Here is a 25,778-nt window from a genome sequence, read left to right on the forward strand (position 1 = left end):
TGGAGCCCACCCTGACTTTCTTCCAGACTCGCCAGCCTCCCCAGAAAAGCATTCGGTCCATTCTGGGCTCTGCCCCTGGGATGTTCAGAGGCAAATTCATCCCAGGAGACCTTTGCAAGGAAGGAGCAAAGGCAATGCCTTGCTGCTTGGTATGGGACCCGGTTATCCCCTTCCGTGTGGCAGGAAGAGCCCGGGCTGGAGGTCAGGAGAGCTGGCGTGGCTCACACTCTCCTTTCCTGTCTTTAGATCTCTCATCAGCGCTCTCCTGGGGAAAGGGCAGGGGAAAGCCGCATTTCTCAAGCCCTGCTGTTCCCAGATGCTGAACTGGGAGTTCTTACAGGTGGAATCTCTGTAGACTTGGGACAGATGCAGGTCGCTGTCCCGCTGGAGGGGCAGAGCTGGGGGGTGCGGTGATGTCCAAGGCTGCACGCCGGGGGTTAGTAGGCACAGAAGAGCTTGCAGCCAGCAGGAAATAGCCCTGGGGCAGCGCCCTTTCCTTTGCGGACTGCACATCCCAGTGTAGCTTTTGTTTCTTTTTAGCTCTGGGGATCTGAGTTTCTGGGGAACTTCTATGCCTCTGCCTTCCACCCCTACCCTTCTGAGTCAGCTTCCTCCGCAGGAGTCCTTGTCCCCTCCTGGGGGGACCAGGAAGCTGCCAGGCATTCCTCTAGGGCTCTGGCTGCGGTGGCCAACGGTGGTGGCCATGTCATGCTTCGGGACAAGCAGATCACTTCTGGGGCAGGGAAGAGGGTGTTCCCCACTGGGGCTGTGTGTTTGGCCCTGTGCACGTGCTTTGATGTGGTTCCCAGGTGATGAGCTGACTTCAGGTTGCAGGGACCTGGCCCGAGGGGCCATTTCTCTCTGGGTTTTGCTCCCTTGAGGTTGGCCTTGGTAATGCCCATGTGGGGCTTCAGGAGCCGTGAGCCATTGCTCTGAAACCTGGGGGATTGCGGCTTGTAATTCTGGGATGGTCCCTTGAAAGTCGGGAGGAGAGATCCAGTGAGGGGGATGGGGTATGTTCTAGCCTGGGGGCAGAAGATGTCAGTTTAAGCCCCGGCTTCTCTGGGCCTCAGTTTCCCATGAGTAGAATGGCCTAAAGTCTTTGCCCGAGGCTCTGATGGCAGTCAGGGTATCTATTATGTCCAGCTCAGCACTGGCCTGCCATGGCCTTGCCCAACCCAGGGGTCTCCCCCAAGCCTGAGAAGTGCTGGTCCCCACCAGTCTCGGCCTCATGCCTCACTGTCCAGTGCCTCAGTTTCCCCACTTGCACTGGGGCAATGATGCTGCTATGCCCAGCTTGCTGGGAGGATTAAATGAGGAGTAACGTCCCTTTTGGCACCAGCATCCCAGAAATACTGTCCAGACCTCGAGAGGAGGTGAAGCCTCTGCTCTTACTTCCCCCAACCTGGCTGGAGAAAACCGCCTTGAGGATTTGCATCCAGGGCCTTGCAGACACTTGGAGGCTTCTGGAAAGTACTGGGTTGAGGATCTGCTACCCCCCTTCACTCTTATCCTGCCTCCAGCGCCCTCACATGCACAGCCTGGGGCTCCATCCCTCAGACTCAGAGCTTCGCTGCCGGCACAAGGCTTGGGTCTCTCTGCAATGCAGGTTTTCTCTGATCCAGTCTTCTGAACAAGGGCCTCCTTCAGGCTCTGCCTTCCATTAGCAGGTGTGAGCTTGGACAAGTCACTTCTCTGCTTCAGGCCTCTGTTTTCCCACCTGCCAAATGGGAGTGACGATCGCAGCCTCGCCTGCTGGCACGTCCCAGGGTTTCCTTCCAGAGGCAGTTAGGATGAAGGAGTGCTAGTTGTGGCAACAGGACCTTTTCTTCGAGCCTCCGGTATCCCTGCCGCAAGCAGCTAGAGGAAGCAGAAGAGGGGTTTTAGAGCACTGTGTTCATGTTGCCTTCTCTGTGTGTGTGCATGCGTGCGTGTGTGGCAGAGGGGTGGCTGCTGTGCCCACCGCATCCCTCATATTTATTTGATGTATTTTCCTTTTTGCCTTTTGCCCACCCTTCCTCCCCAGGAGCGGCTGCTGTGGCTTATAGACCTGATGGAGGTACCGTCCTTCCTGCCAGGTGGGGCCGTGGGAGTCCCTTAGCCGGGGTGGAGGTGTGGGGCGTGGCCCTTCCTGCCACCCCCTTATGTCTGCCCCCCAGCCCTGGTGGGAACTGGGATTCTTCTTGGTGCTCACTGTCTCTCCTGTTGGCCAGTCCATCAGGTTTCCTCAGGCTTTGGGGCGAGGATGCTCTCTGCTTAAACCTCAGCCCTGCCACTTCCTTGCTGTGTGACCTCAGAAAGGGGTTTTACCTCTCTGAGCTCAGTTTTAGGATCTGTAAGTTAAGGATGATAATTTCTGTACCGTGGAGCTTTTGAGAGACCTCTTGTCTTTTCATATGCTATAAACTCTGTCTGGAGTGTTCTCTTTCCCACTTCTCATGGCCTATCTGTCTCCTCCGTGGGCATCTGCCCTACGCTCACATGCCACCTCTTCCCAGAAGACTTCCTTGATTCTCTGACTTCCCTATGGCTCCTCCAGGCCCCCTGAGTGTCCCATTTTCGTGACTCTTGTCTCATTATATTCTAATAATGTGTACAAGCCTGGCTACTCCCCCTGACCACAGCAGCGATTGTGTCTGGCGTCACCAATGAATCCCTCGTGGCCAGCACAGAACCTGGCCCATATTAACAACTGGGGCCTTTCTTAATCATCATCATTGTTGGCATTTGTCGAGAGTTCTTCGTGGCATTGCGATAATGCTTTCCAGTCGTATCTCCTTTGACCTTCCCAGTAACAGAAGTGGCAGGTGGTGCCATGATCCCCACTGCACAGAAAAGTCAGAGAGAGAAGTGACTTGGTCCAGGTCACTCAGCTAGTGACTGGTGGAGTGAGGATTCGGTGTTTATCTACTCACACCAAGTGCCAGGCACTGGTCTGCGACCCCAGCACATGTCCATGAGCTTTTACTGCAATGATGCTGAACCCCCAAACCTATGTTCCTTTCTTGTGACCCAAATCCTGTCCCTCCTGGAGCTCACCTGCTTTCCTGACTGTTCAAACGCCTGTCACATGGTTCTCACCTCTTCTGAGTTTGTCTTCCCTGGTAAACAGGAGGGACCAGGGACCAGGCAGGGACCACGTCTTTCTCCTGTCTGTCTGCCCAGTGCCAGCCCAGGCTTTGGAAGTGAGTTGGGGCCCAGGAAATGTGGAGCAGAAACTGAAATGAATCCGCCCTCCCTGGCCACTCAGGGTTATCTTCTAACATCCCAGCCTTCTAACCATCTACCTCCCACATGGTAGGAAAGTGTCTTTTGCTCGGGCAGAGTGGCAGGCGGCTGGCTCTCGTGACCCAGATGCCCCAGACGGTTGCTCCAAATGGAGCCAGTTTCCGTTTAGCCCAATTTCTGCGGGCCAGGCTGTGCAGTTAGCAATCGCAGGTTAAACGTGGCTCATTCTGCAGCCATTTTCCCTTAAACCAGACAGAATCGATCAAAGGAGATCAGATGCAGCCTTCCCCCATTGACAAATTGTGTTTCTTTTCCATGTGTCTAATAGAGAGCCAGCCCTGGGATTTTTCCTGCCTCCAAACAATGTCATTGCCCTGCCATGGGGACGTCAGCCCGGAGAGCGGAGCAGAAGCAAGGCCTGTCTGCTCTTCCTGAGTTCTTCATGGGGCTGGCTGGGGCTGGCTCTCCCAAGTGGTAGCCATGTCACCTTGGGCAGGTGACTTTTGGAGCCTCAGTTTCCGCATCTGTCCACTAGGCGATAAGACCAGTCATCTGTGGGTTGTCGTGAAAACTCAGTGAGCTCAGTAGTGGATTTGCAGGTGGGGTACTTGGGATTCTGTGGATACTGTAAAGGCTGGCAAAGGGCACTACAGAGGATTTCAGGGGAAAGGGGGTTGTAGAGGCCAAGGCCAGCCTTGTACATACGAAGCAGGTGCCAGGGAGGTCCCGGGTGGCACTGGGACTGCCCCGCCTTAACCTCAGCCCCTTTCTGCCTGGAATTGAGAGGTTTGTACTATAAGCCTCTCATGTGCCTGGGAAGGGGCTCCCTGGGTCCGCCAAAGGATGCTGGGGTGGAAGCCCTGACTCTAGAAGCCTTACTGTCCGTGTCCCCATGTAGTATGGTGAGAAGTGGATGCTGGATGGGACTGTCAGCGCTTTGCTCCCCTGTGGCCTCTGTGCTTTCCTCCTCATCGGAGGAGGAAAAGTCCTGGTGCAAAAGGAGGGTGGAGAAGCTCAGGCCTGTCTCAGGCCCTTCCGGCTGCAGGACCCCTAACTGTGAAGGTAGCTCTTCGCAGAAACAGGGAGCAAACGATCAGAGGACCTTCTCCCACCTACTGTGTTGTGCGTTTGGTCCAGCCTGGATGGGTTTAGAGGGTCCTCTGCTGGGCAAGCCCACCCTCAGTGGGGGAGCAGGAAGGAGCCCAAGTATTGACTCCATCAGCCAAGCATTCACTGAGCACCCCTCCCTGCCCCCATCCCCGGCTCTGCTGACAGAGAGGTGCCCCAACGACAGCACCTGCTGCCCGGAAGCTTAGCAAGTCCTGTCAGGGAGGCAGCCTCAGATCAAATCACCTACGTAATTCTCGCCCTGAGAAGTGGGTCGAGGACTGGGGCCCTGACTGATTGATGCAGGGTGTCAGGGAGGAGATGTTTGAGCTGAGATCTGAAGTCATTGGCATCAGCCTGGCAATCCACAAGGCAAGGAGCTGAGGGGGCCAGATTGGCACGTGCAAAGGCCCTGAGCTCAAGGTTTATGGGCCCTGGAAGGAACTGTGGGAGGTCAGGAGCGCCCGAATGTCAGGGAGGAAGGGGGCAGGGTGCGGGGTTAGCACCAGGAGGCACCGGGGACTTGGGCTTAATCCTGAAACGGTGGAACACCAGTGAGGGTCTCCAGGCAGGAAGTGACGTGATTTTGTTTGCATCTTTTAAGATGCTTCCCCTGTGTGTGGAGAGAGCTCAGAGGTGCGGGAGATGGGGACACGGCGGGGCTATACTGAGGTCCGGGTATACAGGTCTGTCATTGGGCAGACTGGCTCTGCAGCCCCCGTCCCAGGAAGCTGCTCGGTGCCCAGCTGGGGGCACGGCCAGGCTGGAGTTCGTTTTTCTGCTTGAGGAGAGTAGCCCATTCCCCCCTCAGAGGCCTCGGCACGAGCGCCCTGCACCCTCAGAACCATAAATTCCTCAGGGACGTCTGCGAGCCTCGGTTTGCTGCAGCTTGGCCTCAGCCCGCGTCTGAAATAAGCAACAATCCTCCCCATGTGGGGACTTGGGAGTGCTGGAAGCTGTTTCCAGCAAACAGAAGCAAGTCCACGGAGGCCAGCCCTGCCCCTCCGGCGCCTGCACTCTCCTGGTTATAAAACAGAGGGGTCAGACTAAGCATTGACGTAAGACGGGGGTCTTTACCTTTCCTGTGCCATGAGCCCCTCTGGCTGGCTGGCAAGCCCTGGCCCCCCTTCTCAAAAGCACAGCCTTAGGTGTTTAAAAGCAAATATGTACGGGTTACCAAAAACCTCAAGTCATAGAGCGGAATGCCATTTTCGGAATACCAAACCAAATCGTAAACCGTGCCTTTCTTGACCAGCACGCACAACAGCAAAGTCTGACGGCGGGTCAGTGAGGCTGTGAGTGTGAAGCCGGCATGAGCACAAGTGGGGTTTTGTGGCATCTGCGACAACCGGGATGTGATGGGAAAGCTCTGGGGCCTCAGTTGGTGACAGTGTCTATGGCACCGACGATTCTGCTGGGTCACGTCGCCTCCACTTATAAGGAAGGAAATGTTCCATATGGGTTGGAGGTTCATGCAAAGAGAGAAGCAGTGTTTTCCCCTTAGCTGGGTTCTTGGGTCACCGCCTCCCTCGTGGAGCCCTGCTTCCCTGAGGGCCCTTCCAGCCCTGACCTGGAGATTCCGGGTCACGCTCTCTGTCCACGGAACAAAGTCCTCTTCCTGAGATCATTGGGAGGGTGATGCATGGGGGCAGAAAGTGGCACGTTCTGTCTGTGCCACACAGGCCTCCTGAGGACCTCTGTGCTTTGGTGGGCAAACATGGTGGCAGGAGTGGACAGATGGTAAAAGTGCCCAGAGCCAGCCAGGAGCTGGGCCGTTCCCATGGTCTCGGCCACGCGAGTGAGTGTGGGTTCCAGCCCTCTGTTTGGGGATCCACACCCCTCTGCCCTTCCCTATCAGCTTCCAGACTTCCCGCCCCACCCCTTGCTTAGAAAGCCCCAGAGCAGGGCCATCCTGTCTCCACCAGCATGGCCATCAGCCCAGGGTCTGGCTCCATGATCCTTTTGGACCCCCAGTCCTGTCCCCTTCACTCCAGGCAACCCCATTACCCCCCAGGAATGCCAGGACTCTGGCTCAACCCAACTGGTTCCCTCCCCCACCCCGACTTTCCTGGGGTGATGGCTTCTGTCTGCCAGCTCCAGCTCTTTCCTCTTTCCTTGCTCTCCACCTCTCCCTCCTGTCTTCCTTCTCTTCCTTCTCTCTTACTTCCACTCCCCTCTCTACTTTCCATCCTCTGTCCCTCCCCCTGGCCTCGGGCAGAAGTCTCAGCCAGTGGTGACCTTCCAGAACTTTTGTGACTCAGAGTCTCCATTTCCCATCTACAGAGGGGGAAGGCCCCCTAGCCTCAGGCCTCTGGTTCGTTTAGGGGCAGAGCTGGGGAGAGCCTGTTGTCCTGACATCAGAGCAAAGAAGTCAGAAGAACAAAGAGCTGAAAATAGCACCTTTATGTAAGAGCCTTCCCTTGTAATGAGGGGATGAAGGAGGAGATACCAGGGAATTGGGCTGGGGGAGGGGGGAGGGAGAGGAGCGCCTCGTTTTGCTGAGGTGACACCTGGGCCAGCATCATCGTTTCCAGAATCACGAGTCCACCTGGCAGAGGTCAGCACGGGTGACTGCCCTCCATGATTTCGTTGTGTTTTGGCCGCACACTTCCCTCAGACCGGACTGCTGGGATATCCGGGCCCTGACAGGGCCAACTCCGACAAAAAGAAGTTCTTTTCTCTGAGAGGAAAGGGAATTTTCTGAACCGTCACTGATTTGAGGAGGAAGGAGATGGGGGGAGCAGCAGGTCCGGAGGGCGTCCTGGCTCTTGAGACTAGCAGTCTGAATAACAGTCAGACCTTGAATACGGCTCTGCTTCCCGCCTCATCTTTGCTGTGTGACCTTGGGCAGGTGGCCTTCCCTCTCTGAGCCTCAGTGACCTCAGCTGTCGAACAGATGAAGGGCCCCCTGTAGCAGGACTAATTGAGCCACGGAGTCTAAACCTCAGTGGGTGCAGGAAGAGGGGGCCCTGAGCCGCCGGCGGGGCGCAATGAGGAGGCCAGGGGGCGCGGGCTGGCTCCTGCACGAGCTCTGACCTTGATCTTCCTCTCGAAGCCCGTTCCTCGAGCGTTTCTGCTGACACGTCCCCGGGGTTTGTAGCCTGCTGTCGCTAGCTATTTCAGACGCACAAGGAACATGGCTTGGGGACTCGGGGCTTCTGAGCGTCTGGATCGGGCAGATGGAGTCTGGCAGGGCCGGGCTCTGACCCGTCTGCTGTTTGCTCCACTTCAGGCCTTCCTCCCAGGGCTGGATATGTACTCCCCCCGCCCCTGCATCCTCACCCTCCCGACTTTCCATCCCTGCCTTACCCGTTGGCTCCAGGATGCTATTCATAGTGAGGAGGGGCTGAGGCCAGGGGCCAGCGATGGCTCTATTGTTTCATGTCAACGAGGGGCGCTCCCAGGGAGCTCTGGTTCCTACGATCTCGGGGCCCTATCCCATTCTGGGGTCAGGGCAGTGCTGCCTGGCTTTGAGACCACCCCTGCCTGGTCCGCTGTAAAATGTCCGTGTGGTCTTGGACAGGTCACTTCCCTCTCTGAGTGTAAACGTAAAAGCTGGGAAAGAGGGAGGATCCCTGGGCCTGCCCCATTGGAGAGTCAGATGAGATCATGTGAGCAAAACGCCCGGCAGAGGGCCTGGTGCGTCCTGCCCAGCGGTAGTCAGTTCTTCGCTGTACCTCTGAGAGCAAGTCACACCTGCTCTGTGGTCTGTGGCAAAGTCATGCTTGTGTTGTTGGGGCCCTGGATCCTTCCTCTCTCCCTCCCGGGGACCCAGTTACCACCGCCGGCCGCATCAGTGGTCCTGAGTCCGAGTGTATGGGCACCTACTATGTGCATGGCCCTCTGCGGGGTGTTGGGGACGCAGTGACCTGCGCACCACTTATCCCTGCGAGCCAAGGCTGCCTGATACATGCTTGTTGGCCAAAGCTCCCAGTACCAGAACAGGGCAGAATCCCATGGCTTTGGTCCCACCTTGGACTGTCACCTGAGCCCCACAGTGGCCTGCAGGTTGAATCCAGGGACAGGCGGCAGTGGCTGTGTCTGAGTGTGGCCGAGACCCCTCCAGCCTTTGCCGGAGACACCTCCTCGCAGGCCTCTGATCCCTCTCGGCACCTGCTGCAGAGGCCGGGGCTGTCACCGCCAAGTCTGGGGAGGGAATCACTGCACGCACCAGCCCTGCCCCGCCATTCGACTCTGGGCGGGCGGTGGTGCCCCGCTGCCTATTTCCAGGGAGCACTGGACTCATCCTGGTTTGGGAGGAGGGAGACGGCTGTTTCCTTTCGGCCAAAGTGTCCACATGGGCCCCGGGGGTGGGGGCATTTGCAGCCGTGAGGTGGCGGGGGCAGATTCGCCGGGTCGCAAGCTTCTGATAAGGACTGTTGCCTGCCCTCGTGTATTTGTGCCAGGCCCTGTTCTGCACACTTTTTAAGTGTTAATACATCAGCCCCATGAGACAGGGACTGCCGTTACCCCATGCTGCAGATGAGGAAAGCAGCACAGAGCCAATCAGTGATTGGCCATGAGTGGCAGAGCTGGGTGTGGTGCCCCTTACTCAGTGGCTGGGAGGGCAGCCCTATCACCCCCACCCCAAGGATCCCCTGCTGTCTTTGCAGCCCTGAGGCCGCAGCAGCGTCTTCCCTGTGCAGGGGACGAGGTTGGAGACAGTCGGGATGCTGAAGTTTGCATGGCAGCCTCAGCTTTGTTGGTCAAATGAGGCAGGTGTCCCAGCCTGACGTCACGGGACCAGATAAAGAGGACTGGGTACGAAAGGCTCCGAGCCGGGAGGGCCGAGTGCCTCCTTGGAGGGTTCCCACGACTTCGTGATTACGTGCCCTTTGCCTGCCCAGAATGGTCGAGGCTCCAGGAGCGTCATTCGAGATGGGGATCAGTGTGGAGTGGCCTGGCAGCCTGTGCCCCAGGGAGTCTGGCATCAGGGGGCCCCTCCATCCCTACCCACTGCCTTCACCCGAATCCAAGCCACTGTGACTGTTCTCCACGATGATCTGCAGGAGCGGCCTTGCCTAATTCTCTGCCTCCTGGGGCCTCCTCCATGCCAGCCAGAGTGATTGATGAGTTCATTCAGCCCTCGATTCATTTGCTTAGTAAATATTTATCAAGCAGCAACAGTCCTAAACACTGAGGATAGAGTAGGAACCAGGTGGTCACAAGTCCTGCCTTTGAGGAGTTTTTATCCTAATGAGAGAGACAAACAAGAAGCAAATTGATAATATAACATCACGTGGTGGTAAATTTATACAGAAAAATGAAGCATGGTCAGGGGTTAGACAGAGGGGTAGGGGTGGGGAGGGGTGCTGTTTTAGACAGGGCTGGTCCAGGAAGGCCTCAGTGGAGGTCAGCGCTAAATGAAGTGGGGGAGTGAGTCTGTGAGGGCAGGGAGAACAGTGAGTGCCAAGGCCCTGGGGTAGGAACCATCCCATCCTATTGGAGGAGTTAGCAAGAAGGGGCCCAGTCACAAGACACAATGAGTGCAGACTTTGGAATTTTCTCCAGGGAAAATGGAAAGACCCTGGAGGGTTAGGAGTTGGAAAGAGATATTGTCTGACTTATGTTTCAAGGATTACATCCTGGCTGCTGGGTGAAGGAAGTGACTGGTGTAAAGGAGAAAAATAAAGCAGGGCCGGGGGTAGGGGTGGCGATTTTAGGTGGTGTCATCAGGATAGACTTCTCGGAGGAGGTGATATTTAGGGAAGGTCTTGAAGGAGGTAAGAACGGAGCATGCATTGTGGATAGCTGAACGGGAGCATGTTCCAGGCAGAGGGAGCAGCCAGCGTGAAGGCCCTGACATGCCTGCATTGTTCCGGGGCAGCTGGAGAGGAAGTGAGTAAAGGGAATCTTCATAGAAGACAAACTTGACCACATCGCCATGGCAACCCACTGCCCTCAGCCTCAAGTCCCAGCAGCTCCATGCTTGAGTCACATGGCACTGCTTGAAGATTCTCATACCTCCTTCCTGCTTTATGTATGCCCTGCCCTCTGAAACACCGTCATTCCCTCCTTTGCCCAACTCACCCCCAAGACTCAACTTTAAGCCATGCTCCCTACTCCAGGAAGCCTTCCTTGATAACCCCTCCCCAGCTGCTTCTACGCCTGTAACTCCTCACTGTGCACAGTCTCCTCCTTGCTTGCTTGTGTCGAACCCACTTCCTCTAGGCTCCTGAGGGCAGGGGTGGTGTCTCACCTCCTCTGTGGCCCCAGGCCGGCATCTGTCCAGCACTGAGACTGCTCACTATGGATGGCTGCACTTGAGACGTGAGCCAGGGGTTGGTGGTGGAGGCTCGTTGCCATCCTGGGCTCTGTGGGGTGGAGAAATGGCTCCCCTGAGCCCTCAAGAGAGCTCCTTGAGAGAGGGGCGCTGCTCAGCCTCCCAGGGACAGCCTGCGGATGACCTAACGGCAGCTCAGTGTCACTTGAGGGAGTTTGAGGCTTCTTCCACTGAGTTAGAGAAGGAAGCAAGAAACGGGCATTTTTGCATTTTTGCAAAAGAAGGTTTCTTTAAACCTTAACCACCTGCCTCACAATTAAAACCATTAAATTAAAAAGAGAGAGCCTACCTCTCACTTGCATCCTGCCATTGTCACACCTTCCTGGGCTTCTGTCCAAGAGGACCTTTGGGTTTTGGAAGGCGCCGAGCGTGTGGAACATGGCACCCAGAGCCCAGCTTTGGGAGTGCCCAGGCCAGAGCCACCCCACAGAGAGTTGAGGGGACGCCTGGAAAGCCTCAAAGAAAAATTGATTTCAAAACGACCGGCAGGAAAATTGACATTAATTTTAATGTGTAAATCTCCCAAGAGCGGGGAATGTCTGGACAAGCAGAAACCACAAGAAGGTGTCACGGGACGCATCATGCATTCTGGTATCTCAGAGGGCAAACTGCTTTTCCCTTCTCAGTTTATATTTGCTCACATTGCTTTCTTCTCCGTTTCTAGAACACTCTGGACCTGGAGGAAACTGGTGAGGCTGTCCAGGGCAATATGAACACCCTCCCAGATGTTTCCCTGGTAAGACCCTCTCTGGCTCTTTCCCTGAGTTTTGCCCTCCCTAGTCTGCTTGAAGCCGGGGGTGGGGGCTGGCTAGCTCCTCAGTGAGAGCCACAAGGAGGGGACAGAGGCCCTCAGACCCGGCCCCAGGCCTGTGCACAAGGCGTTGCTCAGCTCTTTCCAGCGGGAACAGACTGTTTTCGCTCCTTCTGGGGATTTCAGGCAGGGAGTCAGGCTGTTTGCTGAGTGGGTGTTACTTTTGATACCTTATCTGAACGTTATCACAACAACTACTGACACGAGGAGTGTGTGAACTCCCTGCAGAGGCCATAGGACCGCACCGGAAATGGACCTTAGATGTGACCTTGGACCCCTATGTGCACATCCACAGGCCGGGCAGCGTCACTGTCACTATGACCCAAATAACTTCTGAATGGCCTGGACTCGAGCCAGCTGCCTGGGTTCAAATCCCACCTCTGCCACTGACTGTGTGACTCTGGGCAAGTTTCTTAACCTCTCTGTGCCTCGGTTTTCCCCTCTGTAGCATGGGGATAAGAATAGTGTACCTACCCACCAGTTTGTGGCAAGGGGGAAGTTAGTCCATGTAAGTAAAGCATTTGGGACAGGGCACTGTCATCAGACCTTTCAAGCGCCGGATGTTGGCCTAGGCAGAGGGGAAATAGCAGTGACCGTATCTGTCACTACGGCTCACCACGCACCTGCTGGACGGCAGGCACCTGCAAACACATGCCCACGGGGCTCCTCACGTCCCCACACCCCCGCTGGGCAGGTGCGGGTTTCCCACTGCCCAGAGAGGCGCTCCGAGAGGCGCCGTGCCTTGCCCAGGACTGCACAGCCCCCACTCCCATGTGACTGTCCCCTCTGTCCATTCTCTCTCCCTCCAGTCCCGCACATCTCCTCTCTCTAGTAGCCACGATCATCTTCTAAAAAGAAAAGCCAAAGAAATGCTTTTTGTGTTTTTCCATTCTCCACAGCCACCTCTAATTAAGTCTTGTTCCCTGTGACAAGCCCTGGCGGATGCCAAGAACTTCAATTCCCACAGGTAACGATGCCATCGCCGGAGACGACCGCCAGGATGCCGACGCTTATCAGCTGCTGAGATGGGGGAGCAGTTTTCCACTGGGGTGTTGCATTATTCAGAGCAGCGTGGCCGAGAGCTGATAGAGCGGGACAGAATTCCAGCCGCGGCCTGGGCCGCTCGGGACTCCCCTCTACCAGCCACCATGGGCTCTGACTCCTTCTACTCCTGTTGGGTCTTTTGGCAGGATGATGTCAAAGCCACCTCCGAGGGGCTGCCGAGCTGCAAGCCGCCGCCTCCCCCACCGCCTCTGGCCCAAGGCCACAACCGCCTGCCTGCCCAGCCCAGAAAGCCAGGGAGAGAGGACCTCCAGCCGCCGTCCTCCGCGTCTTCCCACTCGGGCATCGTCTTCTCAGCCCCCAGGAACCGCAGCCCACCGGCGGGCACTGCGCCCACCCCAGGGGCCTCCTCAGCACAAGACTCGCCCTCCTCCCCCATCTATGCCTCCATCTCCCCTGCCAACCCCGGCTCCAAGAGGCCGCTGGACGCCCACCTGGCCCTGGTCACCCAGCACCCCATCGGCCCCTTCCCGCGCGTCCAGTCGCCCCCGCACCTGAAAAGCCCCCCTGCAGAGGCCACGCTGGCGGGGGGCTGCCTCCCACCATCCTCCCCCTCCAGCCGGCCAGACGTGACAGGCACCAACCAGCACTTTGTCATGGTGGAGGTGCACCGGCCAGACAGCGAGCCGGACGTGAACGAAGTGAGGGCGCTGCCCCAGACACGCAGTGAGTACTGGCCGCCCCCGCCTGGGCTGGGCTCGGGCGCCCCCTGAGTGGTCTTGGGGGCATCCAGGCCGCTTCAGGCTGATCTGCCCATCGACATAGTTAGAGTGGAAGCATGTACAGGGTCCGAGTGCCCCGGGGAACAGGGTCCTGAGCCCGTGTGGATGCGGGTGTGAGCCCTCATTCTGCCACTTAGCTGTGTGACCACGACAAGCTGTGGGAGGAGATTCAGTGACAGCCCCGCTGGGTCGCTGGGAGGGTTGGGCTCTCCCTCCAGCGCCCCCAGTCCTGGCCACCTTGCAGTCTCCATCTCCCCGGTGAGACCAGGCTCCTTGAGGACAGGGGTGGCCTCTGTGATTGCTGTCCCCAGGGCCTGGCACAAGGCAAGTGCTGGGGGGAAAGGCGAGTATGGAAAGTACTGTCCCTCGACCCCAGGAGGTCTCCAGATCTGGGGGAGGGGGCGCTGCAGGGTCGGAGGGCAGGCTTGACCTCGCAGACACCTGGGACGAGGCTGCGGCCCCAGAGTTTCCAGAGTCCAGGCTGAGGAGGATGGCAGCGTAAAGCCTGAAACCTTGGCGGCCTCTGGATCTGGCTCACACTCTGGCTCTCGAGCTCCTCCCTCCCCTTAGCAGGTTGGGTGCATTGTGCTGGGTTCTGGTGCCATCTTGTGGCTAAAGCGATGTATCGGTCCAGCGAACCGAGTGCCTGCTGTATGCGAAACAGTGGGCGGGCTAGGATGCAGAGTGCAGGGACCCCAGGCTCAGGAGCTCGGCGAGGGAAGGCAGCTGAGGGGACAGCAGGCAGGATGTGGTGAGAGACACCGGAGGTATCACCTGGCCCTGAGCCCAACACAACAAAAATTAAAGCTGTCTGTCGTGCACAGTTTCCTGTGCACCAGATACGTTCTAGGGGCCCTGCCTCTCTGAGCAACTCATCTCAGCCTCCCAACAGTCCTGTGGGGCTGGTACTGTTGTCCCCCATTCTACAGATGAAAGAACTGAGTCACAGAAGGTGCCTGTGGAACAGTCTAGAGCAAGTGTGCTCTCTTGTGGGCCTCACACCACACATCGTATCTAATTAAGTCTTTATGCTAGCTTCTCCACGGGCATCAGTGCTCCCGGAGGCTCAGAGGCCCAGAGGCTGTGTAGCTCACCTGGGGTTGCTCGAGCCAGGCAGAGAGGATTCAGACCTGACCTGCTGGTCTCTAGAGGGTCTCCGATTCAGGGGCCCAGCCATCACACACACAGCAGAGCAGCTCGGAGCTGACTGGCAAACGAGGCTGTGTGCCCACCACTCAGCTCAGGCCAGTGGGGTTGTGGAGGGTACAGACCAGGCATGGCAAACCTTCCCTTGTTTTATTGAGAAGCTAGAAGTTTAATTTTTATGTGAAATACCCTAATTTGAATGTGTGAGTTGAGCATTAAAATTTGACAGTTGGAGAAAATAATAATCAGAACCCACATCCGTGGGCTGGGTTTGCCTCCTGACCTCTGTTTTCATCATTACGCCATGGGCCGAGAACTGGGTGGGGTCAGAGCAGAGGTCTTGGTGGCCTTGAGGCCAGCCCCGGGTGGAAGGGCAGGTCTCAGTGGTAGAAAGGTGGTAGGGAGTCTCCCTCCCTCCAGCCCTGTGATCCCTTCATTCCTCCCTAGTCCATGCCTGGGGAATCTCTACAGCCTTCCAGTCTGCAGCTCCATCATCTCCTCCAGGAAGCCCTCCCTGACCCCAGCGGTATAAACCACCACTCTCCTCCCGTTCCCCCTCCCAGCAGCCTCCACGCTCTCCCAGCTCTCGGACAGTGGGCAGACCCTGAGCGAGGACAGCGGCGTGGACGCCGGTGAGGCAGAAGCCAGCGCCCCGGGCCGAGGCAGACAGATGGCATCCACCAAGAGCAGGAGTAGCAAGGAGCCACCTCGAAACGAGAGGACCACAGAGGGGGCCACCAAACCGGTGAGCGAGGAGGATGGGATACAGAGGACTAAGTGGAGGGCAGGGCCCCCCAGGTGGAGCACAGGAGGTCCCCAAGCAGGGTTCAGCTTGACAAGTGACCACCACGGGGAGGAAGTGAGCCCCCACCGCTGGAGGGGTGTGGGTCCCCAGAGTGAACACTGTATCAGGAGTCTGGAGGCCCAGGTTAGGTCCCACCTTTACCACTGACATTGACAAGCCAAGCTCTAAAAGTTGGTCTTGAGGGTCTCCCAGCTCAGGTCTGAGTTGGCATGCTGGCTAAGGCAGTCAGGCCTGGGTCCGAGTCCTAGTACCACCACCAGGCAGCCTTGGGCTGGCCCTTTAACCTCCTGAGCCTCGGGAGTTTTTGTAGCGATTAGAGAGCTGGCAACACCAGTTCTTAGCTTAGTGCTAACATACTGGCGGCTCCCAGCCCAGGGCTGGAGTCTGAGCCCTTTTGACCCAGCGGCATGTCATGGCCAGTCCAGCCTCCCCCCCCCACCTCCAGCCAGGCCCGTCCACTGACAAGGCCTCAGGCACTAGTCTCCTGCTCACACCCACAGCCTGGACTCCTGGAGCCCACATCCACCCTCGTCCGCGTGAAGAAGAGTGCGGCCACCCTGGGCATTGCCATCGAGGGCGGCGCCAACACCCGCCAGCCCCTGCCTCGGATCGTCACGATTCAGGTACACCTCCGCGGGCCCCACTTGACCCCTGAGGGCCCCTCTCTCAGCATCCCCAGGGTTCCGCCCCCTTCCAGATGACCTGCCACCAGAGGCACACCCAGACCCTTTGCCCTCCCTGAGCCTGTTTTCCTCCAGGGCATCGGACACCCAGATTGCAGCCTGCTTGGCGGTGTTGGGCCTGGCCCGGTGGGCGTCTAAGGCAGGCCAGCCTCACCCTCGGCTGCCTCGAGTGCCCCTGCCCTGTGTCTCGCCCCTGCAGCGAGGCGGTTCGGCCCACAACTGTGGGCAGCTCAAGGTGGGCCACGTGATCCTGGAAGTGAATGGGCTGACACTCCGGGGCAAGGAGCATCGGGAGGCGGCCCGGATCATCGCAGAGGCCTTCAAGACCAAGGAGCGAGACTACATCGACTTTCTGGTCACCGAGTTCAACGTGATGCTCTAGAGGCTGTGGCCTGGAGGCCTCCTGCTGCTGCCCAGTCCCTGGCCCCGGTCCCTCTTCCCTCCTGGCACTATTAAGCTCCTGGAGGGCCGGGGCTGCATAGCCAGGGTAGCAGGAAGACATCCCCCCACTCTTTCCCGGCCCGCTGGCCCAGAACCAGGAGAAGAAAGCCGGGTGAGGCAAACAGAAGGCCAGGTCGGGATCCGGTGCCATGCCTGGGGTATGCAGTAGGCGCTCAGTATAAGCAGTGGGTGTTGGGAAAGAGAGAAAGTCCACCTGAGGCCTGCTAGGGCCTGGCCCCTGGGTTGGATAGAGGCACTGTGCCCCGTCCCCCGTCAGCTAGGACCTGGCCCCATCCTCAGATGTCTGAGCCTTTATCTGGATTGAGGCCACATGAGAATTGGTGGACACGGCTCCCAGCCCAGGGGGCATCGCGCAGGACCTTTAGTGCCACAAATAAACATCAAGCACCCCCCATTCACCCCCCTTTCTTCCTGGCTCCTTGTCCCCCCATAGTATTTATTATTTATTTCCTCTCTCGTCACCCCTAGGGACCCCAAGACCCCAGCTTCCCACCCCACCCGCAGCCTATCCCAGAGGCCTTGCAGGGGACCAGCGATGTCAGTGTATTTATATACAGAGCTTATGACTTTAATTTTTCAATAAAGAAACCTGAACAAGGTTAGGGTCCAGTGTGCTGTGTGGCCTGCCTTTGTGGCTGGGATTTCGATTGCTAGACCTGAAGAGGGGTGGGTAGAACAGAGCCATGCATACCACCAGCCTCTCCCCCTGCCGTTCGTGGCTCCACGTGGGACGCACAGCAGGGATACAGGGGCACCTGGGCCACACCCGCATCTTGGAGCACCTTACTTGAAGGTCGTTCACAGAAAATACTTTGAAATTAAAACACACAGGTATGTTCTGGGGCCGAATGCACAATGTGCATGGATGTGTTCAGACACAGGGAGGTGGCCTGCCTTAGGGGGGTCCCAGAAGCGGACTCTGACGAGGATCCGTACGCAGGTGATTCATGAAGGCAACGCTCCCACAGTAGACCAGTAAGGGAGTGGAGAAATCAGGAGGGGAAAAAGGAGGAAGCCAAGCAGGGGGCGGATTTCAGGCAAAGTCCTGGGATGGTGGCTGCAGCCTGAGCCCACAGGGGGCCCTGGAGTCAAAGTGGGCCCAGAGTCATTCCCACTCAGGGCAAGGGGACAGGACTTTCATGCTGTCGGCCTTTGGATAAGGCCTGGGGAGGGGAAGGGGGAGAGAGGCAGTAAATTCCCAGTCACATTCCCATTCTTCACCTGTGCAGGTCAAGCTGTTCCAGGAGCCAAGGGCAGTGGGTGTTAGAAGCAAAAACACATGGTTGGTTGGGGGGGTGGGGGGCGGCGCGCAGGGAAGGAAGGAGGCAAAAAAAAATGGTCTGCTACACAGCCCCAGTTCCGGTTTCCTTCAACCCCGGGTTTCTGTGGGACAAGAAGACTTGGGGAAGTCCTGCTTTGTCTAGCCTTGTGTTCAGAGGTCAGCCACAGGGGGGTTAGGGGCAGCTGAAGCCACAGACCTGGACCAGATCTTGCTTTTAGCTGCCCCTGTCCCCTTCCCAGCCCAAGGAGACCACCTGAGGCCAGGGCCCGGGATTCCACTTGATCTCCGAAGCAGCCAGTATCCCTGAAGCCCTAGCCCCTCCTGCGGGGACTCTATATGCCTCTCCCCCGTCCTAATACCCCTGCAGGGAATAACTCCCACCTGGCTGTCCCCCCACTCCCCTCCCCCAATCTCCTGGCATCAGAGGCCAAATCCTGCGTGGTCATGGGCCCGTGATCTCACCCTTCTAGGCCCCAATTCCCCATCTGGAAAATGGGGTGTGGTAGGCCGAATAAGGACCTTAAAGATAGCCAGGTTCCTGCAACTTGTGGATGTTCCCTTATATGGCGAAGGGACTTTGCCTGTGGGATTAAGGCATTTAGATGGGAAGGTTGAGCTGGATTTTCTGAGCGGTGCCCCATGTAATCCCAAGGGTCCTTGTAAGAGGGAGGCAGAGGGAGATTTGACGAGGAGGGGGGAACGATGTTGCGGGTAAGGAAGTGGAGGTTGGGCTGTGCTCTGAAGATGGAGGGAGGGACCAGCAGCCCAGGAATAAGGGTAGCTACTAGACACTGAAAAAGTCAGGGAAAGAGATTCTCCCCTTGGAGCCCGCAGAAGGAAACTGCCCTCCTGACACCTTGAGGGCAGGCCGGTGAGACTGGCTTTGGACTTTGACCTCTCTTTGTAAGAGAGCAAATGAGTGCTGTTTGAAGCCAGGAACTGGTGATAATTTGTTACAACCACCCCAGGAAACAAATGCAGTGGGGATACTGCTGCTTGCCTCTGATGGAGGTCGGGATGCTGGGCGTGGGCCCCAGGAACCAGGCTCAGAGTCAGGTTCAAAGTCAGCCCCAGAAAGACCATGACAGCCTGGATGATGGTGACAGTGAACCAAGGGCCCTCTGGCCTTAGAAATGCCACAACTTTTGCAGTCTCAAGTCCTGAGACTTGCTCTGAACTGAGAGGTTTTCGTCTATCGCCAGCCCACAGTGAATTTCAGCCCAGCTGCTGACCCGCTCTGTGAACTCTGGGCAGGTCATGACCTCGTGACCATCCGTGCCTTGAACCAGCCCACTCTCCACAAGGTCCAACTCCAGGAGACAAGAGAGCTCCCAGCAGCTGCTGCCCCCTGCCCCAAGTTTGAACTCTGAAAAAGTAGGACAAGAATGAGTTTCTGGAGCTGTCCTTTTAGAATTCTTGGGCCCCACTCTGGGGCTGTGGCCCATTGGGCGTTAGGGTCCCCCACCCAGTGGAATTTTAAACAAACTTCAAAAAAATTCCTTTGCCAGTGGGCTTTGAAAGGTCAAGTTTCTTGCCCAAAGTTGCATAGCTAATGGAAGGTAGAGGCCAAATTTGGACCCATGGCTGCTTGAGGTCCATATCATAAAGCCAAGGACAAGCATGTGTCCTGCTGTCTTCTGAAGGGATCCAATTCCATGGGTTAAGGCAACTTTGAATAATGGAGGAGGGAGGGGTCAAAGGTCCACTCTGGCCACCTGTACCTGTGGCCCTCACATCTTTATTCATGATGCCAGAATTAGGGCAGGGGGCGGTGTGGGGACGGTACTGCTGGAGAGTCTCAGGGTCTGCTGGTAGATGAAGAAGGCAGGAAGAGGGTGAGTTTTTGGCCTGAGCCAGGGCCTGCCCAAGCAAGTGCTGACTTGCCCTTCAAATTACCTGCAGCCCACTCTTCTTGGGAGAAAACAGGGTGAGGGATAGAATAGCCCAAAGTGAGGAGTACAAGGATAGAGAACAAGGCCCCGCTCAAAGGGTCCACGCTTCAGAGTCTGACATCCAGAATCAAATTCCACCTCTACTATTTCCTGGCTGTGTGATCTTGGGCAAGTCACTTAACCTCTCTGAGCCTCAGTTTCACCATCATTAAACGGAGGGCATAGTATTCATCTAGCTTGTAGGTTATGATAAGGATTTCCTAAAATGTTTGCCGCTGGCACAGTGAACAGAAGTTGCTGCTGTGATTATCACTGGGTGCCTGTAGGAGCCTCGGGCCTCCTGCGGAGCCAGAAAGAGCCTTCTGCCAGGGGGATAGAGACACACACACAACACAGCCGGTCGCAGGTCCTCAGGGAAAATCCTTCCTGTCTTGGGGCCTGTCTACCCTCTTGTGAAGTTGGGTTGGTGGGAGAGCTCTTGAAGTGAGCGCCCTTGGTTTCTTTCTTCTGGGCTTGCCGCTATGTTCACTTTATCCCCTCCCCTCAGCAGCTCTGTGAGGCTGGCCTCAGGGATCCCATTTACCTGAAGTTCAGTGGCAGACCTGGGGCGGGAGCCGAGGTCAGTTTGACATTTTACACCGCCATCCAAGGTGAGCGCTCGGTGGACAACGGATCATTTCTGTCCTGCACTCACCGCGCGACTCTGGGCAAGCTCTTGTCCCCCTGGAGACCTGAGTTTTCCCGCTTGCTAATAGTGATATGCGCTAGAATGGATGTGGAGGGCAGTGCCAATACCTACGTACCGCACGGGAGAGGACGGAGCACAGGACGAGCTTCCAACAGTTCTTGACACATAGGAGCTCAAGAAAAGTTTATTAAGATTCTCATTACTGTTACGAAGCAGTCCGCTTCCCCTACAAACGTGTGGCTTCTTCCTCACCGCGGCTCCGTGCGACCTTGCACAAGTGTCTTAGCTCTGGGCCTCACACTCCTTTCTGCACTCTGGCGGGTTCCAGAAGGGACACGAAATCTCCCAGATGCTTTTCAGTGCTGGGGCCGAGTCCGAGTCCCTGGGGGCGGGCCGCAGGCGGCCGCCTCTCAGCGATTGGTGGAGCTTCCCGAGGCCCCGCCTCCCGGGGCCCTCCCCGCCCGTCACAGGCCCGCCTCGGGGATTAAGCAAAAAGTCACCGCCCCGCCCCGCGCCGGGATTGGAGGCCTTTGTTTGCCGCTCAACTCCAGGAAACCACAGGCGCGCGGCCACAGCCAGCAGGTGAGGCGCGGGGAGGGGCTCGCAGTGGGTCCCGGACGGGTGCCGGCCCCTCGCTGGGTCTCAGTTTCTCGGCCTGGGGAATGGGGAGGAGAGTGGACAGCGCCGATGGGCTCCGATCCACAGGGTCTGCGCTGCTTTCGGCCTCTCCCACGTGGAAACCCCACGCGCATGGGAAGGAGACGGATCGCCACTCCCGGAATGGGAGGGAGCCCTGGACGCGCGATCAGTGTCCAGTCCTAACCCCGCCGGCTGCGGGGTTCCTCAGTGTCCACCTTCGGCCTCAGTCTCCACCTCCGCACAATGGGGGCGTTGGCTTCTCTCCCTCTTTCTCTCCAGCTGGGGCGGGTCTCAGGGCGGGGAGGGGTCCCCAGGGAATCCGGGGGTGGTCCTTGGCGGGGCCTCGGGCTGTGTTTGGGTTGGAGGTGTGGCCCGGGTAGCTGTGGTTACCGGGGAGGTGGGACTTCTCTGTCCTGGGATTTGTGCGAGGTTGGTTCACCCGGCAACAACCCGTGTAGCCTGACAACTCGGAACCGCACAGCCTCCCCGGACGCCTAACGCAAGTTTCTTTTCCTCTTTTTGGCAGGGGGAGGGAGGGAGAACAAGGGCCAGCAGTGAGGGTGGACAGCTCCGACAGTGGTAGGAACTGGAATGGACTCAGAAATCAGGGCAACCTTTCTTGGTACACAGACGGGGAGACTGAGGCCCAGAGAAGGGGCGCGTCTTGCCCGAAGCGCGCAGCAGGGCAGGCGCAGAGTTGGCCTCTCCCCAGTGTGATGCGGCTGCTGGCGCTGGCGCTGGCGGCGTGACATCTTGGACGAGACTTTTCCCGGCTCCTTTCGCCGCTTTTGTTGAAAGCCATGACAGGTTGGAGAGGATCATTACCTACGTTTCAAAAGCTTCTGCTTCTCAGTGATAAAGTTGGAAAGGAAAGTTGTTGATAACAAACCCGGGCTATTTTGGAGGGGAGAGGAGTTGCTGAGACAGGTTGCAGAGAAAAGAGACATTGTTTCTGACCTCTAGAACAGAAGGAGAAGAAATTTTGGAAACCAAAGCATGACGGACTGAGGTTAGACACGTATAGGGACTTCCCAAGAGACTTTTCCAGGCACCATCTCTGGAGTTCGTGGGTTTTATTTTTTGGCTGTTGGTTTTGTTTTGTCAAGAAAACAGAATCTCTGCCCATCTCTTTGAGGGGGCCTAAGTCCGGCGTAGGGGTATGGACCCCATGGTGTTTTGGGTACTTTCTGAGTTTATTCTCAAAGGCGGTCTCCGTTCTTCTGCGGGAGGAGAAGGTGCCCACGTGGGGCCTTCGCCTCCCAAAGTCCAGTGGTTTGCATTTGAAACATGTGATGTGGGCCCTTCTTGCGAGGGGATTTCATCAGCTCCCACCAGCCCGCACATCCCGCAGAAGCGCCAGGGTTGGGGTTAGCAGCGAGGCTGGGGTGTGGGGGGGGATGTTCCCGCCCACTGCTGCTGTCATGCTGAGAGCGTATTTTGGAAACTCCTGCCTGCCAAGGACGTTTCAATTTCCCCCCAGGAGGGGGGAAGAAAGGCTTTTTAAAGCATCCAACTGAATGACCAGGCAGATGCCAGGTCCTTTTCACGTTTCCTCAGCCCTGGGCGGTGGGACATATCTGGGCATGGGGAGTTAGAAGACCTTGGTTTGAATTCCCAGCCCAGCTTGCCTTCTGAACACCTCAGTTTTCCCCTCTGTAAAATGGGCATGGTAACACCCACCCCAGTGCGGCTTTAAGGCTGAAGTGAGGTGGAATCACAGAAAGTTTCATTCAGCCCGTATTCCAAGTTTGGAGAGGAGGAATCTCGGCCCCAGAGAAAGGAAGTCACGATAGCATTGACACCAGTTATTGGTTATTGCTTGCTGTATTCTAGCCATGGCGCCAAGGGTTTTCCTGCAGTGACTGAGGTCTGGGAGGGCAGGAGTTTTTGTCACCAGTCACCTACCCGGTGCCCAGTGTGGAGCCCTGCACAGAGCAGGTGTTGAGTGCGCTCTTTGATCTCCTAGATTCTAGCATTTAGTGTTCACATTGTTGCCAGGAAGTGGGTCCTGTTATTGTCCTCATTGAACACAGGAGAAGCCTGAGGTTCAGAGAGTTTAAGTCACTCACCTGAGGTCACACAGCTTTGCATGGGGGTTAGTTCGTCCTTACTTTGGGGCGCGTCATCTTGTGAGAGCTGATCGATCGTGTGCCTCTCTTTCCAGTGCCGTGCTAGTGATATCACATTGGTAGCTTGAAATTGGCCATAATACGGGTATTTACACTATGGAAATCAGCAAATCGGGCCGCAAATCGGGCGTTTTCTTTCCTTTCCTTTTCTTTTTTAAGAGAGCTGCATGTGAAGGGTGTTGTGGGCTGGAAGGCCAGCATTGCTCTGCATGGCAGCCAGGAAATGGAGGGTTTCTGGCAGTGCCGGAGCCCCAGGGGTGCCAGGCCAGAAGGCCCACACCCCACTGCAGCTCCCCAGAAGTGTGGGATTTGGGGAAGGAAACCTTTGTGAGAGGGGGCTCCTACTCTGTAACGTGAGTCATGCAGCACAGCAGCCGTCCGACTTGGGGGCATGTCAGTGTGAGCCTGAATTCCAGGCCAAAGTGTCTGGCCTTTAACCTGAAAGTGACAACAGCCATCCATGCTCTTTAAGCAGGGAAAGGCTTGATCAGAATGATGCTCTGGGAAGATTTCTCCAGCAGCGGGTGCTCAGGGCATGGGAGGCTGAGCCAGGGGTGGAGCGACTGGGAAGAGGCACAGGCTGACCTGGGAGCCAGGAGGAGGCTAACAGCGCCCCTCCTGTGTTTTCTGAGTCCCTCCTGTGTGCTGCGCATGCGCGCACACCCGTGGGAGCACATTGTCGCCTTACTTTACAGGCACTGCCCTGAGAAAAGGGTTACCCTCTGGAGGTGAGGAGATCAGAGGGTTTAGAAGAGCTGCCAGATCTGGACCCAGGCCTTTCTGCCTCAGCCCCTTACATTTTAAATTCCTGCGTCCCTCCTTCATTGCAGCATACAATCCCAACTCTAGTTGGCCAGGCAAAGTCCAGTTCAGTTGTCAAGGGTGACCCCTTGCTCCCAGGCCTGGTCCTCCACCAGCCCCTAGACCCTTGCCAGCATTCCCTATTCTGGGGGAGAGGCTGGTGATCGGGGCCAGAGTGGGATGCCCAGCTGGCAGTCTTCTCGGAATCTTGAGTCCACAGCCAAGGACCAGGGACCAGGAAGGGCCTCAGGGGCCAGGAGGCTGCACTCAGCCCCCCTAGGTCAAGGATTCATTTGGAGGATGATGCTTTACTTGTGGGTGCATACCCAACTCTACCTGTAATGTGCTGTGTGACTCTGGGCAAGTCGTATATCCTCTCTGGGCTTTTCCTTGTCTGTTAAATGCCTGATGGTGAGGATCCAATCAGACAACACATGCCGTACCCCAAATGTGAAGAGTGGCTAGGGCTAAGATCTCTTCCTTTCCCTTTTGTGATTTTCATACGTTCCCACATGTTGCATAATGGCTCTGTGTGCAAAAAAGAGCACATAGTATCAGAGTTTAGAAAGAGGAAGAGATCAAGTGTGGGAAGGGAATTACAGAATGTCACAGAGCGTCAACGCTCCAAAGGGCCTCAAAGGGCCTAAGCACTCTCCTGACTTGCACAGGCAGGGAAACTGAGGTGGGGCATGCCCAGGGTCTCGTCGGAACAAAACACCACACAGGTGTGCAGTGGGGACTTTTGCTTATTTTGCTTGTTGTTGTTTTCTTAAGAATAGTAAATACTAGGGGCACCTGGGTGGCTCAGTCGGTTAAGCTGCCAACTCACAATTTCAGCTCAGGTCATGATCTCAGGGTCATGATCTCAGGGTCATGAGATCGAGCCCCACGTCGGGCCCTGAGCTCAGCTAAGAGTCTGCTTGAGATTCTGCTTGACATTCCCTCCGCCCCTCCCCCTGCTCACGTGCTCTCCCCCCTCCTCACATAAATAAAGTCTTTTTAAAAAATCAGGATCTTAAAAAAAAGAATAGTAAATATTCATTTTACTCCTTTTGTAAAGCAGCTGTTATTTTTAGAAAATACACGTAGGGAAAAAGTAGACTTGCCTATAATTGTATTACTTGCTATATTGTGACCATCCGGGAACATCTCTCCGTCTCCCTTCTCGCTCCCTCCCTCGTTCCTTCCCTTCCTCCCTATTTTACTGTTTTGTTTTTTCTTTAAGGGATTCAAACTGGATAGAGATTATTTTATAACTGGCTCGTTCCCTCAGCATGTCACCTTTTTCCACATCACTGCGTCTTCTGCCACTTTGGGACTAGTAAGAGCTGCGTAAAATCCCTTCGAGTGGAGCTACCATAGTTGATTTCCACGACCCCGTTACTGGACACTGAGATTGCTTCCAATCTTTTCACGTACCGCAAGGTTCAGTCGCAAATGATTAAGACCGTACTGTCTAGATTCAGACAGCTTGGTTCAAAGTGAGCTTCCTCTCCTGTGAGATGGGGATACTAATTCCTGCCTCCTTGGATTGGCACGAGGATTAAATAATGACATCCGAATCCGTGGAAAGGCCTGATGTAATAGGTGCACAGTAAAGTTTTTCTTGCATGTGAGCAATGCATTCCTGGCATACACGCATTTTTTTGGCTGGATTCTTCCCTTGGAGCGTGAGTTGTGGGTGTCTATGTGTGCAAGAGTGTGTGCGTGTGTGTGTTTTCCTCCATATGGCCACATCCTCCTCGTAACCCATGTTTTGGTTGGCTGAGGAAGGCCTGCCTCCTCTCCTCCTTCACTGTTCAGGCTGCAGACATGGTGTCGATCTGGACTGGTGAACCCTGGAGTCGTTTGGGGGGCACAGGAAAGAGGGTCACAGGGAAATTCTCCACTTGGGAGAGCTAGCCATCCCTTTTTCTGTGCAAGACCCAAAGCGAGGGCTGTGGCTGATATTAGGGAAGCTCAGAGCCAGGAAAATTAAACTCAGGCCTGCAGGGAGCAGGCCATATGGGTGTTTCATGGATCTGGCCAAAGTCGTGTA

The 25,778-nt window shown here is 56.4% G+C and overlaps 2 protein-coding genes across 6 annotated transcripts in view; both read left to right on the plus strand.

Annotated features, from left to right (window-relative positions):
- WHRN (whirlin) overlaps nt 1-16,911 on the plus strand; it is an 86,942-nt gene extending 70,031 nt beyond the window's left edge. For 2 of the 5 annotated variants that reach the window (XM_045791089.2, XM_087869430.1), the window contains 6 exons: nt 2,027-2,059; nt 11,283-11,354; nt 12,620-13,157; nt 14,923-15,104; nt 15,665-15,787; nt 16,047-16,911. In XM_045791089.2, the coding sequence (XP_045647045.2) occupies nt 2,027-2,059; nt 11,283-11,354; nt 12,620-13,157; nt 14,923-15,104; nt 15,665-15,787; nt 16,047-16,229 (1,131 nt within the window). In that variant the 3' untranslated portion in view covers nt 16,230-16,911. The remainder of the gene's footprint in view (nt 1-2,026; nt 2,060-11,282; nt 11,355-12,619; nt 13,158-14,922; nt 15,105-15,664; nt 15,788-16,046) is intronic. The other 3 variants (XM_045791090.2, XM_045791091.2, XM_045791092.2) reach the window with 3 other exon arrangements.
- Nucleotides 16,912-20,709: 3,798 nt separating this feature from the next.
- AKNA (AT-hook transcription factor) overlaps nt 20,710-25,778 on the plus strand; it is a 52,890-nt gene continuing 47,821 nt past the window's right edge. The window contains exon 1 of the mRNA XM_045791094.2: nt 20,710-20,753. The gene's annotated coding sequence lies outside the window, so the exon portion shown is untranslated. The remainder of the gene's footprint in view (nt 20,754-25,778) is intronic.

The sequence above is a fragment of the Ursus americanus genome, chromosome 18, assembly GCF_024610735.1.
Source record: "Ursus americanus isolate L20-20 chromosome 18, mUrsAme1.1.p, whole genome shotgun sequence".
Classification (NCBI taxonomy): domain Eukaryota; kingdom Metazoa; phylum Chordata; class Mammalia; order Carnivora; family Ursidae; genus Ursus; species Ursus americanus.